General features: G+C 51.3%; 1 protein-coding gene across 1 annotated transcript in view; it reads left to right on the top strand.

The window, feature by feature from the left end:
• Positions 1 to 2,443, top strand: part of TOX2 (TOX high mobility group box family member 2) — a 153,815-nt gene extending 151,372 nt beyond the window's left edge. The window contains exons 8-9 of the mRNA XM_052651226.1: positions 638 to 765; positions 2,407 to 2,443. Of these exons, the coding sequence (XP_052507186.1) occupies positions 638 to 765; positions 2,407 to 2,443 (165 nt within the window). The remainder of the gene's footprint in view (positions 1 to 637; positions 766 to 2,406) is intronic.
• The last annotated feature ends 12,116 nt before the right edge of the window (positions 2,444 to 14,559 follow it).

Genomic DNA, 14,559 nt, shown 5'->3' on the forward strand with positions numbered 1-14,559 from the left:
GGGGAACCCCCTTGCGGAAAGGGAAGGCAGCTTGGGGTTCCAAATACTGGCCCTGCCACTCATGGCCTGTTACCCCTCTGAGCCTCAGTGACCACATCTGTGAAATGGGATGAGTACGCCTCGCCTGAGATGCACTGGCTGCAGAGAACAGCTGGCAGGTTGCCAGGCAGATTCTTCAGATTCCTAGGGTGTCCCAGGCCCTCCTCTCTCAGCTTCTGTCCATTCCTGCGCTCTGGCCAGAGAGACTGAGGCCACAGAGCCTTAGCCCCTGGCTCTCCCCAAAGCCTTTGAAGCTTGACCCCTGCTAATTGCTCCACGGACACTGGGAATTACAAGGCCTGCTTGACCCTGGGAGGTCTTGCAGCCCAATAAGTCCATTTTACAGAGTGGGAAACTGAGGTCCAGGGAAGGAATGTCCTTCACCACCAGCACCCCACCCTTGCAGCTAAGACTAGGACTGGATTTTCCAGAAGGTGCTCTACCAGGGAAAAGAAAGAAGTGGTCCAGGCAGACGGGCAGAGCAGAAATTTCGTATAAGCCAGGGCAGTGTCTCTGGGAACAGCCCCATCCCCGCGCTGTCTGAGAGGCACCCCTTTGGCTCTCCTTTGCTCACCGCCTCCTCCTCCCACCTCGGCAGGACTTCCCTCACATCTCTGAGTTCCCCAGCAGTTCCGGATCCCGCTCCCCTGGCCCGCCCAACCCCACGAGCAGCGGAGACTGGGACAGCAGTTACCCCAGCACCGAGTGTGGCGTCAGCACCTGCAGGTGGGTCATCACCCCCACCCCTGCCCACGGTGGGCGCTGCTGATGCGAGTAGCATGAGGATGGGGTGACAGGGTGGAAAGGGCGACGGGGACACTGCAGATCACTGTCACTTGCAGGAGGGCCTCGTGGGCACCAGGTGCCCGGCGTTGTCAGGAGAGGAAGTAGAACAAAGCAAGGACCCATAGGGACTCAGCTGTCTGGGGCCAGGTCTGTGGGGGACACCGAGGCCCATCTCGCTCTTGCTGTTTTTCCTTCCATCCTATTATTTTTCTTTTCCTTTTTTTTTTTTTAAGATTTATTTATTTATTTAGTCCTCCCTGGTGGCTCAGATAGTAAAGCATCTGCCTGCAGTGCAGGAGACCCAGATTCGACCCTAGGTCAGGGAAATCCCCTGAAGAAGGGCATGGCCCGCTCCAGTTATTCTTGCCTGGAGGATTCCACGGGCAGATTTATTTATTTTTGGCTGCACTGGTCTTTGTTGTGGCTCACCGGGCTCTAGAGCTCAGGCTCAGTAGTTGTGGCGCAGGAGCTTAGTTGCCCCGAGCCTCGTGGAATCTTCCTGGAGCAGGAGTGGAACCCGCCTGGCATGCCTCGTGGAATCTTCCTGGGACAGGGGTGGCACCCGCCAGTGGATTCTTCGCCATTGGACCACCAGGGATGTCTCCACCCTGGTTTCTTTTCTCACAAGTGCTTCCGCGTGGCATTCATAGCTAGAGTGACCGTCTTTGGTCAGCTTCCCTCAGAGCAGAACCTGAAGCAGGAATTTGGTGCCCTTGATGACATATATTTGTTCAGGGAGAACCCGTACCAGTAGTGGGGCTAGGGCAGCAGCTGGGGCAGGGAGGAGCCTAGCGAGGGTGTGGCCTCAGCCAGAGACTGGCTTTTATTTTTTAATTAATTTATTTATTATAATTGGAGAATAATCACTTCACAATATTGTGATGGTTTTTGCCACACATCAAGATCAATCGGCCACGGATACACGTGTCCTCCCATCCTGAACCCCCATCATCGCCCCCCTCAATTCCTCTGGGTTGTCCCAGAGCACTGGATTTGGGGGCCCTGCTTCGTGCATTCAACTTGCACTGGTCGTCTGTTTTCCATATGGTAATATACATGTTTCAGTGCTATTCTCTCCGGCATTGGCCTGATCTCATGGGAGCTCTGGGCTCCAACCACAGTACAGATTTGGTCCCATTTTTTAAAATAAAATAATTTTTTATTATTTTTTGGCCGCACTGCGTGGCATGCAGAATTCTGTGTTCCCCAACCAGGGATTGAACCAGAGCTCCTGTAGTGGAAGCACGGAGATTTGGTCCCAACTTTAAAAAGTTCTAGCTTTTTGTATCCTCAGCGCTGAGGACCAGGTGGTCTCCCACCAGGATTCCAGGACACACACACACACACACACACACCCCCCTCGGACGCCCGCCGGTGCATAGTCAAGAGCCAAGACGGGACTGGCCTAGACTTTCACGCATCTTCCGAGGGGCCGCTGAATCCCGGGAGGGGATGAACGGCCAGTGAGCGGCTGTCCCCGCGCACTCGGGCTCTGTGTCCAGCCCCGTGAGGACCAGGGGACGCCTGGGCGGGGGTGGGGGGCGGCCACATCAGCTCTGACAGCCCCTCCTCTCTCCCCAGCCTGCTCCCCAGGGATAAATCGCTCTACCTCACCTAAGCCCGTCTCCCTGCCTTCCCTGAGGCTTGCTGGAAGGGCGCTGCTCAGAGCCTGAAGGGCTGACAGCAGAAAAGAGGCCTCGGCAGGAAGCAGGGCGCCGGCGCGGAGCGCAGTGGGACGCCCGGGCCCGGGGCTGAGGCTCTTCCTCACCTTCCGGCAGACTCTGCAGGGGCCGCCCGCCGCCCGCCGCCAGCCCAAAGACCCTGCTGGAACCTCCCGCCCCCTGACCGCTTGCTCCAGGGTTCCTGTGGACCCCGCGCCTCGCCTGCCGCCGTCCCCTCCGTCTGGTCGTCTGGCGCCAGAGCCCATGGTCGCCGGAGCTGCCCCTGGACCGGTGGCCCTGCCGCAGGAAACCACCCCCAGATGCGCCGGGCGGGGGTCGGCTCAGCCCCAGACGTGCAAATCCGGTTTTACAGTGTGAACAAGACATTATGACACTTATAAACTGTTGGCTCCATGTAAGTATTAGTTGACTACGTGTTTTAGAAGCTGTGCTGAAGACACCTGTAAGATTATTTTGTTGGGATGGGGTGGGGCGGAAAGTAGATTCCTTAAAAGTTAAAAAAAAAAAAAAGAGCATTTTATATGACCCTTAGCACATTTTTTTTAAGTTTTATCTTAAGGGAGACGTGCACAAAAGAGGCTGCCAAACCATTTCACCCTCTGTACAGCAGGAACTGGACAATTTATAGCCACATTCAGAGACATCGTGCTTTTTTTTTTAAATCATAACATTCATTTATTTCAAACAGCCAGCAACTACTTCTGTCTATTTACGAGGAACAATCGAGAACAAAATTGCAGTTTCTATCATAAAGTGTGTGTGCTTTGGGGGTTTGGTTTGGGTTTGGGTTCTTAAATGTTTGCAGCTGTTTTCTGACCCTGCAAATGTCTGTCTTGGTGCCCAGTGCTTCTCTCGAATTTCTTTATAATAAAACTGATGAAAAGTTGGAAACAAGCCTGTCTCTCTTTACACTTGGTAAGCCAGGGGCAGGCCCTCTGCAGTGGTGCTTGGTGGTGGGATTCGCCAGGACAGAGCTGCTGGTATCAGTCAGGTTGAGGGCAAAGTCCCCCTTGCCCTTTCTCCATCCTTGAGGGTCTCTGCGGGCGACAGAGCCTGGATGGCCTCAGTCTTGCCATCTGTAGAAGTGGGGCAATGACGGTGCCAGCAAGTAGGTTCCCATGGTGATTCAAGGTGCTCTGGCCTTGCGTGCTGGCCACACAGGGAGCTCCCATTGGCAGGTAACCACAGTGAGCCCCTCCCAACCACTCCCTTGCCCCCGATGGAGCTTCTGTCCTCTGGAAGTTTCCAAGCTGGTAGAGGTGAGAGGTGTGTTCAGGAAAGCAGGAGCCCAGCTCAGACAGGGAACTCTTAACTGGTTTTCCTGACAGATGTTAGCGGTGATAACCTCAAAATAATAATTATGTGAATATTTTAACTGTTTCTGGAAAAATCACAATTGCCTGGTGTGGAGGAGCTATGGGGAGACTGCAACTCTTGGGCCTCATGACACAGCTGTTTGGAGATGAGGGGAAGGTTTAGGCACCCCCAAACCAGGCCCATGACCCAGACAGAGGAAGCTCCATGTGCTGGGGTCCAGCCCTGGTGGATCCAGGGTAATTCGAAGCGGAGACGGAATTGGCGTCCTCAGAAAAAGCTATTTAATTAGAAGTATAAAGAGAGATTAGAAAGGAAGAGTGTAGTAGGAAAATTAGTGGAGAAAAAGAGGCTGAATAACTTGGTTTATGTGGGGTACCAATAAAGCTTTGAGACAAGAAGCTTGCACCACCTACGTAGGCCACCAGCGCCCACTTGAATAGTGGATAGTGCCCCTCCTTGGGCTCCCTCTCACTTGGATCTTAAAAGCCAGGGCAAAATTAGCAGGCTTGGCGAGCACCCACGCTCCAGATGGGAATTCAGCCAGAAAAACGGAGAACAAGAAAGAACGACACGGGGGAATCAGTCTTTCCAGAAACTGATCCGATTTCTTTATTTTCAGGTTTGCTTATATACCTTTTGTTACACATAGAGACAAATGGAAATTTCAAAGTCACGCGGGCGTCAGCAGTCCTGACCTTTATCAAAATCAGGTGCTTCATATAAATGTATACAAAAAGGTCTTAGGGGTTTTACATCACCTTCTGGCCAGGGGGCCTGCTAACATTTTATGATCCTTTCTTTCTGATAACGGTCAGTCAACCAGAAACTTATTTTCCAGGGGTGATTTTTCTTAAACCAGGCACCACCCTCTGAAGGTACCAGATAAAGTTGCATTCCTATAGGGTGAGGGTGTAGTGGGTTACAATTAAGAAAGGAATTTACTTAGCCTAAGGTTTAACATGATCAATCTTAAAGGTTAATACTTATTTCTCCTATATGCTAGTTATATATTCATTAACATGTATAAGGGCAGGGGATTTAGCAGCAAACATTGGCCCAATAAATGAAAAACCCCTCACCAACATGATTTTTATCTTTAGAAAAACCCAATGCTAACTAAGACTTTTAAAATACTCCAAACTCTCTGTGCTGTTTATGGCTGAGAGGTGGTAAACAATCATGTACGTAGTAGCAAGAGTGGGGATAATCCTGTCACACAAGCTAGTCTGCCAGCAGAGAAGTTTGACCTGAGACACCCTTGTCACACCCAGGAATTTTTATTGACTGGAGCTATAGGTTAACTCCTTCTCCGAGAGAGGTGGGGGACAGCCCCCCATAAAGTCAGAGGTGTAGGTGAGAGCATGAGGCAGTAAAGTAGGCAGACTCTGGTTTGGGGGGTAGATGCTCAGGAAAAGGGGGTTTCCTGAGGCTCGATCCCGTCTTTGTGTATGTTGAAGCCTCCTTCCTCATGACCTTTGCCACAGGCAGAGTTCCTCACGCTGGCTCCCGGCATCCATGGGTCTGGCCCCTCATTCTCCAACCACATAACCCTGCTTCACCCAGATAACAACTCCTGGGCACAATTTCTGTGAGCCGTTTCCTCACTGGAGGGCATCTTGTAATCCACTTTGGAAAAAGAAAAAAAGAAAACCCAGCCAAGCAAACAAAAGCAACGTGCTGTCATGTCAGTAGCATCGCTGCAGTGTGATGCATAAGTATTTCATGTGGTTACAATTTCCTGTGTGGAGCTTGTCAGTGACACACAGATGACTTAGAGAGTTTAATATTCAACTCTTGCTTCTCTTAATACATTGGAGAAAGCAACACTGCTGGATCACTGGGATCCACACACACAGTCCCAAATAACAAGAGTGCTAGGCTATTGGGTTCTTGCTGCTGAGGTGGACGCTCACACCTGATCTCCCCACCACCACCCCACATCGCTACATCAGGATCTCAGGGTTCCTTTGGCCACATCCACGTGCTGATGCTGGCCTCTCTCTCAGCTCCAGGGATGCTCGGAGGCACCCAGACGGAGTCTGAATACCCTGCCCACACGTATCAGAGGGTGGCCAAGTGGGTGCGTCCCGGGGGTCCAGAGAGTGGAAGCAGAGTGCATGGATAGTGGAAGGTACAAAGTTGATTTCAGGGCGAGGAAGTCCATGATGCCTACTATAGGGGAAGGTGTCGGTGCCCCGCCCAGACCCCTTTGTGGGCTGGCTCCTGAGTGTTGGCTGTTCACTGGTCACAGCTGCCCCCTTTGTCCTAGTCATCACCCTGGACCAGGAGGGGATGCCCCACACCCCAGAGCTGCCCTTCTAACCAAATAATGGAGCAGCCACTCCATGGTACCTCTTGTGCTCCAGAGCTCCATGGGATCACAATGCAGTGGCTCCATATCTTTGCTTAGCTCCTTCTCCACCCTGCCCTGCTTCCCTCACTCCCCTACTCAGAGCACCCGCCTGGTAAACTTCTTAACCCAGAAACCCCATCTCAGGCTCTTATTTCTCAGATGATGGACCCACGATCCTAGCTGAGCAGAGCGGGGCCACACCAGTAACATTCCATATTCTTTCCCTGGCTCTGGCCCTGCCTGCAGATGTGAAGACTTTCAGCCCTTGAAACCAACCCAAGCGTTACGCAGGGGAGATCTAGGTTCTCACGTGTTCGCAAAGAAATCCTCTCGAACTTCCCTGGTGGTGCAGTGGCTAAAACTCCACGCTGTCAATGCCGGGGGCCCAGGTTTGATCCCTGGTTGGGGAACTAGATCCCACGTGCCACAACTAAAGCTCCCATATGCTGCAGTGAAGATCGAAGGTCCTGCGTGCTGCAACTAAGACCCGGAGCAGTCAAATATTTTTTAAAAAGAAATTGTCTCCCCAAGGAAGTCCTCTCTCCAGGAAGCAGTGTCTGCTACCTCTTCCTATTCTGTCCAGAGATGATGCTGGTTCAGCCCATGGAGCCCCTGGAAGCCTGATGCCACACCCACTGTAAAAGCACTGAGGCTTCTTCACAGATGCCCCCACCCTGTCCCTGTGCCCCTAAAGCTGCCACCCTGGGCTCAGAATAGACCACCTACCGCTACAGCCATGGCACCCCCGATCTGCCAAGGCCAGTCTGTGGCCTGGACCCACCAGTCTTTGAGGTCACATGTTACTGTTGCTTGGTCCCTAGTGCAGAGTCCCTGACCTGGTGAGGACCCTCAGCTCCTGCCTGCAGCCTGCCCTCCCCCACCCATCTCCCCTGTCTGTGGAGCTGACCCAGGAACCAAAACTGCTTGCCCTTGCAGGTGCCAAATGCTTGATTCAGCTGCTTGCATCTTCCAGCTCCCCCACAAAACCCTGGAATCCTAGCAGGGGCCACAGCAGGGGCAAAGGCCAAGGTTCTCATCCTGAAAGGAAGGCGTGGCTGGTCCTGAGATTGCCCAGAGGTAATCCCTCCCTCTAGGGCTATATCTGAATTTCCACATTAGACAGAATGTGGGCAACATGGCCTGGATGGGCTTTCCGATGAATTTTCAGAGTCCAGGATGCTAAAATTCAATTTATTCATTCGGCAGGAATACAAACAAGTGAGCAGTTAATTCTCTGCCAGGCCCTCAGCTGAGCACCCGGGAGACCAAGTGGAATCGGACACAGAGTCTGCCCGTCTAGGAGCTTACACCAAGTTGGGGAAGCAGAGAATGAAACGAATAATATTAAATTAATCCTCAGTTTATAATTTCATATCATAAATCATTAAAAAAAAATACATTTAAAACTACTATGTGGCCAGTGCAAGAAGAGGGAGCCAGGAGAAGGCAGAAGAGGGGCCCCCAGTCCAGCTGGGAGGCTGCTGAGGCTTCCTGGGTAGCTGACATCTGGACTGTGCCCTGCCCGGTGACCAGGACTGAGCTGGAGGATTCGCCCGTACCTGAAGAATGCCATGTTTTCCTGATCCTGAGCTCAGAGGCTGACTCTGTGGTTGTGATTGTGCAAAGGTGAAGGGGGCGGGGAGGGATGAATTCAGAGTATGGGATTAACTGATACACAATCTGTGTACGAAATAGATATGCAGCAAGGATTTACTGTATAGTACAGGAACTGTATTCAAAAGAATAGAAAGAAAAGAATATAGATGTATACCCATGCATAGCACATGGGCACACATGCCATACACATCACATACCATGTGCCTGCCAGGCCCATCCATAAACCCCAGTACATCCTGGCTAGTACATAATACGAGAAACTTTACCTTCTTGCGTACAGCTTGAATAACAACAATAATAATAACTTCAAAGAACTTTCCATGTATTGGCTCATTATTATTTACATCAGCTCTTTGAAGAAGAGACTATTACTCCAAGTTTCATATGAGAAAATGGGGGAGGAGCTTTGCTCAAGGTCATGGGACTCTAGGATGCAGAGCCAATATTCTCCCAGGCAAGCTGTGCCTGGATCTGTCCCTCATTACCACGCACAGCAGCCCTTCGTCTCTCTGGCCTGAGTTTCACCCCACATTCAGGGCTTACCTGGGCCTCCAGCCTCCCTTCTCTCCAAACGAAGGGTGTTCCTGCTGCCAGAAGGCACCCCCCAACCCCACCCACCCATCTCTGTCCATTTGACCTTGTCAGCCCTTGACCTTCGGCAGGAGATCTAGACCCTGCAGTGGAGGAAGACTGCCCTCCAGAGGTTCCTATGAAATACAAAGCGGGTTAATTAGCACTCTCTCTGGAAGATCCCCTGGAGGAAGAAATGGCAACCCACTCCAGTATCCTTGCCTGGGAAATCCCAGGGACAGAGGAGCCTGGCAGCCTCCTCTGAGCAACTTCACTTTCCCTGCTTTCCTTTCACCAGTACTTATAAGATATCAATTGGTAAGGCCCCTTAGAAAGTAAAACTGAAAGTAGCTCCGTCGTGTCCGACGCTTTGTGACCTCATGGACTATTCAGTCCATGGAATTCTCTAGGCCAGAATGCTGGAGTGGGTAGTCTTTCTCTAGGGGACCTTCCCAACCCAAGGATCTAACCCAGGTCTCCCACATTGCAGGCAGATTGTTCACCAGCTGAGCCACAAAGGAAGCCCAAGAATAAGTCCTTTTAGAAGGGCCCCAAAATAGTTGTTCCGATCAAGAATAGCAGATGGTGGTGTGTTAGCTTGGGAGAAAGCGGTGGGGAAAGGGCTCTTGAGGAAGAGATCCTGGCGGCCCTCTTGGCTCCAGCCATCCCCTCCCACGGGATGCAGGTGTGGATAGTGTCAGGATGCTGGCTCCAGGAGGTGTCCGTTCACCCATTTCTTCTGGAGCTCCACGTATGAGTGTGTTGGGTATGGTGATGTTCAGCCCCGAATCAACTTCTCTAACACATACGCCTCAAAGGTAGCTCTGGTCATCCACCCTGGGCCATTGGAGCTGTTCCCTCCAGCCAACATATTTTATACAAATGAGTAATGAGTAAGAGGGCTTCCCTCATAGCTCAGTTGGTAAAGAATCTGCCTGCAGTGCAGGAGACCCGGGCTTGATCCTGGGTTGGGAAGATCCCCTGGAGAAGGAAATGGCAACCCACTCCAGTATCCTTGCCTGGAAAATCCCATGGACAGAAGAGCCTGGTGGGCTACAGTCCATGGAGTCGCAAAGAGTCGGGCATGCCTGAGCGACTAACACGTCTTAATGAATAAGATGGATAGTCGGAGATGGTGACCAATGCCCCAAAGACAGCATAATAGGATGACATGAGAGGAAGGGGTGGAGGGAGTTGTGGCCAGTTCAGACAGGGGATGGAGTTGGCCAAGCAGAGCCCTGAGAAGGGAGAGGAAGCAGCAGTGACCATATCTTAGAGGACAGATTGCCTGAGAGAAGAAAAGTCTCGTGGAGGGGACCTGGGGCAGGAAGACGCCTTCTTGCTCTGGAGCAGCAAGGAAGCCAGTGTGGGTGAGGGGTGATCAAATGCAAGTGTGGATCAAGATGGGTTTGAGGGTGCAGCTGATGGCCTGATGGGGACTCCTAGGCCACAAGAAGGAATTTAGACTTAGTGGTCAAGGCAGTAGGAAGTCACTCAAGTAGAGGAGGGGCACGATCCAAACTGCCTTTTCACAAGGTCCCTCTGGCTGCTGGGGGTGGGGAGTGGAAGCGGGGAGATGCGTCAGAGGGGCTGTGCAGTCATCCAAAGGAAGGACAGTGGTGACACCAGACAGGCTAGTGACAGTGGACGAGAGGGACTGAGATGGCTCAGGTGCACCATGTCACTGGAAGTGATGGGGGCTCGAGGTGTAGTGGCTCAAGGACAGTTGTTGGCCGAGAGAAGCAGCACTCGGGGCAAGGAGTTCATAGCCCGGTTCGTAGGAAGCTCAGCCCATCTCTGCCTCGCTGTACATTCACCAGGTCCCACCATGAACGGTGGGATTAATATTGACTTTGAGGGCTGGGAAGGAATCAGAACCAGAGTACTGGGCAGGAAAGGACTTGCTCAACTGCAGCCTCAAAGCAGTTAAAGAAACTACTCTGAAGACCTTCTAGTCAAGGGGGAAATGGACACAGAGGCCAGCTGCGATGTGGCTGTCGCCCTTGGGTGTGGACTTAATTATGTCCCCTCAAAATTGTATGTTGAGGACTTCCTTGGTGGTCCAATGGTTAAGAATCTGGTGGCTCAGATGGCAAAGAATCTGCCTGCAATGTAGGTGTCCCGAGTTTGATCCCTGGGTTGAGAAGATCCCCTGGAGAAGGTAATGGCTACCCACCCGAGTATTCTTGCTTGAGAATTCCATGGACAGAGGAGCTTGGTGGGCTACAGTCCATGGGGTTGCAAAGAGCTGTACATGACTGAGTGACTAACACTTTCACTTTCACTTGCCAACACAGAGGACAGGGATTCCATTCCTGGTCCAGGAAGATTCCACATGCCTCAGAACAGTTAAGCCCCTGCACCTGAGTCTGTGCACTTTAGAGCCCATGCACCCCAACTAGAGAGCAGCCCCCACTTGCCACAGCTAGAGAAATGAAGACCTAGTGCAATGAGAAGTAAAAAATAAAAATTAAAAAAAATCACGTTGAAATCTAAACCTCTGTGTGATAGCACTCGGAGGTGACTGGGTTTAGATGAGGTTATGTGGCAGGGGTGGGGGGTGCCCACGTTGGGATGAGTGCTCTTGTAAAGAAGTACTGTGGACAGCGACTGCAGCCATGAAATTTGAAGACACTTACTTCTTGGAAGGAAAGCTATGACAAACCTAGACAGCAAATTCAAAAGCAAAGACATCCCTTTGCCGACAAATGTCCATATAGTCAAACTGTGGTTTCTCCAGTAGTCATGAATGGATGTGAGAGTTGGACCATAAAAAAGGCTGAGCACCAAAGAAGTGATGCTTTCAAAGTGTGGTGCTGGAGAAGACTCTTGAGAGTCCCTTGGACAGCAAGGAGATCCAACCAGTCCGTCCTAAAGAAAATCAGTCCTGGAGAGTCATTGGAAGGACTGACGCTGAAGTTGAAGCTCCAATACTTTGGCCACCTGATGCAAAAAGCCAACTCATTAGAAAAGACCCTGAGGCTGGGAAAGATTGAGGGCAGGGAGAGAAGGGGGCAACAGAGAATGGGTTGGTTGGATGGCATCACAGACTCAATGGCCACGAACTTGAGCAAATTCCAGGAGGTGATGGAGGACAGGGAAGCCTGGTGTGCTGAGTCCATGGCGTCACAGAGTCGGACACAACTTATCAGCTGAACAACAACAAAGAAGGGACACAAAAGAGGTGTAATTAATTCCTCTCACTCTCTCCTCCCTCTCCTTCCCCCCTCCCTCCTCCCCGTCCCCCTCTTTCTCTGCCAGCAGAGATCACAGGGAGCAGACAGCCGTCCGTCCTCACACCAAGACAGAGCTCTCATCAGACCCTGGTGGCACCTTGATCTTGGACATCCAGCTTCTAGAACTGTGAGAAAATTGATTTCTGTGGCTGAAGCCCCTCGGTCTGCGGTGCTTGTCATGGCAGCCCAAACTGACTGCTACGCCCTGAGAATTAGTAAGGGCTCTGGAGGGGCAGGAAAACAGGGGCAGGACCCGCTGGCACTTGGAGCGTGCAGAACTGGGCAGGGCTCGGCGGCATGAAATCCTGCCAGTGGGACGTCCACAGTAATTTCATGCTGTCTCCTAACAGCAATTATCAGGGACACAGGAGGAAGGATGTTAATATTCAAGGTCCTCGACTTCAACATTTAGACCAATCATACATGTACGGAGCTCAACAAGTCAAACGACCACGCAGCTTGTAACAACACGGCTCTCCACATCTTCCAGCCCCAGCTCCTACCACCTCCCCTCTTACCCTCAACGCTTTTAGTATTTCAGCTTCACACAGAAATATGGCTGTACTGCTTTTTTGTGATTTATCCATTTAAAATTATTATTTATTCACTTCTTTCCCTCCATCTGAGGGACACTTACAATGAGACAAGCTGGGATCCGGCATCCTTTGCTGCAGTGCTTGCACCTGAATACATCGCTCCTCCTTGAGCACCAAAATACAAAGAAACTATATGGGACTAAAAATAATTGCGTATATGTGGAGTTGGGGCAAAGCTGGATGAAAGATACAAAGAGACCAAAAAAATCCCAACTGCCGCTTTTGAAGAGCCTGGAGCAAAAGCAGGGTACTGTGCATATCCCCTGCACACACCACCACCTAAGGGAGGGGGTGCAAAGCATCCAAAGCACACCCTCACCCTCACCCCACATAAGGAACCAGCTTGACTCCCTTGGGAAGCAAGCCAGGGAAACCCTGATGCTTTAGGAGCCCCAGTAAAGCCGAGCCTGAATTTGGCCGCTGATCAATTTCTATCAATCAAGGAGGCCAAGAACCCCGGTCGGTAACAATACTTTTTGAGGACCTACTCTGTGCCAGGCATTTTCTATATAAAGTCTGTTTTATTTCTCACGCAACCCTGTAAAATAGTTGCCATTAACCCCATTTCTCAGATGCAAAGAGAGATGAAAAAAATAATTGATCCCAGAGCAAGTCAGTGGCAGAGTCAGGTCTGAACCCCAAGCCTGTAGCCCTCATACTTACTCACGTGTCATAGGGTTGCTCCACCGTGTCACGTACATGGACACTTGGGGCTGGATAATTCTTTGCTGGATGGGAGTCGGGGGAGGGGGTGGAGCACTATTCTGAGCATCACAGAATGTTGGGTAGCTTTGCTGGCCGGTACCACTAGATGCCAGTAACATCCCTCTTCCTGACTTATGACAACCCAAAATACCTCCCGACGCTGCCAATGACCCCTGGGAGGCCAAACCACCCCCAGTTGAGAACCACCGATGTATCAGAAGCTTGGGCTGGACTTCCTGTTGCTGTAGACTGGTGCTGCCTTAGGTGGGGAGCCAAGCTTGGCCTCTTGAGGGCCCCCCTCTGGCCACTGCTTTCCCTATGTTGTGAGAAGTCCACGGAGCCAAGGAGACATGCCTACCTAGAGCTTCCACCTTTCTGAACAACATTCTGTTTCCCACGGCCTGCCTGGGCTTGTGGCCAGTTCTCCTGGCTACTGGAGAATGTCCTTCTACCCCTGAGAGGTGGCCCAGGGTGTTGCTGAGGCTGGAGGGAGGTGCGCAGAGCTGGACATTTGAACAGGTGTACTATGTGGTCTGGACACAAATTCCAGGCCCCTCCACTGCAGGCTGCTTCTCCGAGCTGGGAAGGACAAACTGGTGGGTATAGGTGGGGAGGGCCCTCCATTTGCATCTCATCTTAACCTGCAAACCTCAGAGCTGGCCCCTGGCTGCCAGTGTGGCTGGTGGGGGATGTGGTCATAGGTCACACATTTGGCACCTCACTTTGAAGAATTTAGTTACCTCTTTTAGTAGAAAAAGAGAGGATTTAGGGCTCATCCGTCTCCACCTTTGCATCCCTCAACTCTGTCCGGATTTCCTCCTCTTATAAGGACACCAGTCAAACTGGTTGAGGGTCCACTCTGATGGCCTAACGTTTGCACTTAATCGCCTCTCCAAAGGCCCTATCTCTAAATACAATCACATTCTTATGTATGGAGGGTAGGGCTTCAACACGCAAATTTTAGGGGAGACACAATTCACTCCTTAACAGATGGAGTGATTGATATTCATTAGAAACCCCACAATGCTGATGAAGTCCAACCACTGGGTCAGGGGCCAAGCAAATGGAAATCGAAAAAGACACACAAACTGGGCAAGATTCTGCATGGGTCCATGAAGTGGCCGGTCACCCTGATTACCGTGCTTGGGAGGATGCTGTGACGTCAAAACGTGTCACGTCCACTTCCAGCTCACTGTCGTCTGTCCCAGGAAACCCACACATCTGCGTGCCATGCACACTGCAGCTAACTCGTTTACTGACACATCCGGGACAGCACTGAAGGACAGTGCTGCCTCCCACATCTCTGGAATGACATTGGGCCAGGACCATTTGTTACCTTTCCTGGCTGTCTTCGTAAAACTCCAAGATTCCACCCAGTTTTTTTTTTTCCAGTCCACCAAATATTATTAGTATAAATGGAGTCAGCACTGTCATTGGCATAAATGGGGTTGCAAATTCAAATGATGTCAGAGTTGGGCAGGTAAGATAAACAAAAGAGAGAGGCAACAGGGCATGGTGAGGACTGTGGCTAAGCCGAGACCGATGTGTGCGTGCTCAGTCGCTCAGTGGTGTCTGACTCTTTGCCACCCCATAGACTGTAGCCTCCCAGCTCCTCTGTCCACGGGATTTCCCAAGCAAGAATACTAAGAGTGGGTTGC

This window comes from Budorcas taxicolor, chromosome 13 (genome assembly GCF_023091745.1).
Source record: "Budorcas taxicolor isolate Tak-1 chromosome 13, Takin1.1, whole genome shotgun sequence".
Classification (NCBI taxonomy): Eukaryota; Metazoa; Chordata; class Mammalia; order Artiodactyla; family Bovidae; genus Budorcas; species Budorcas taxicolor.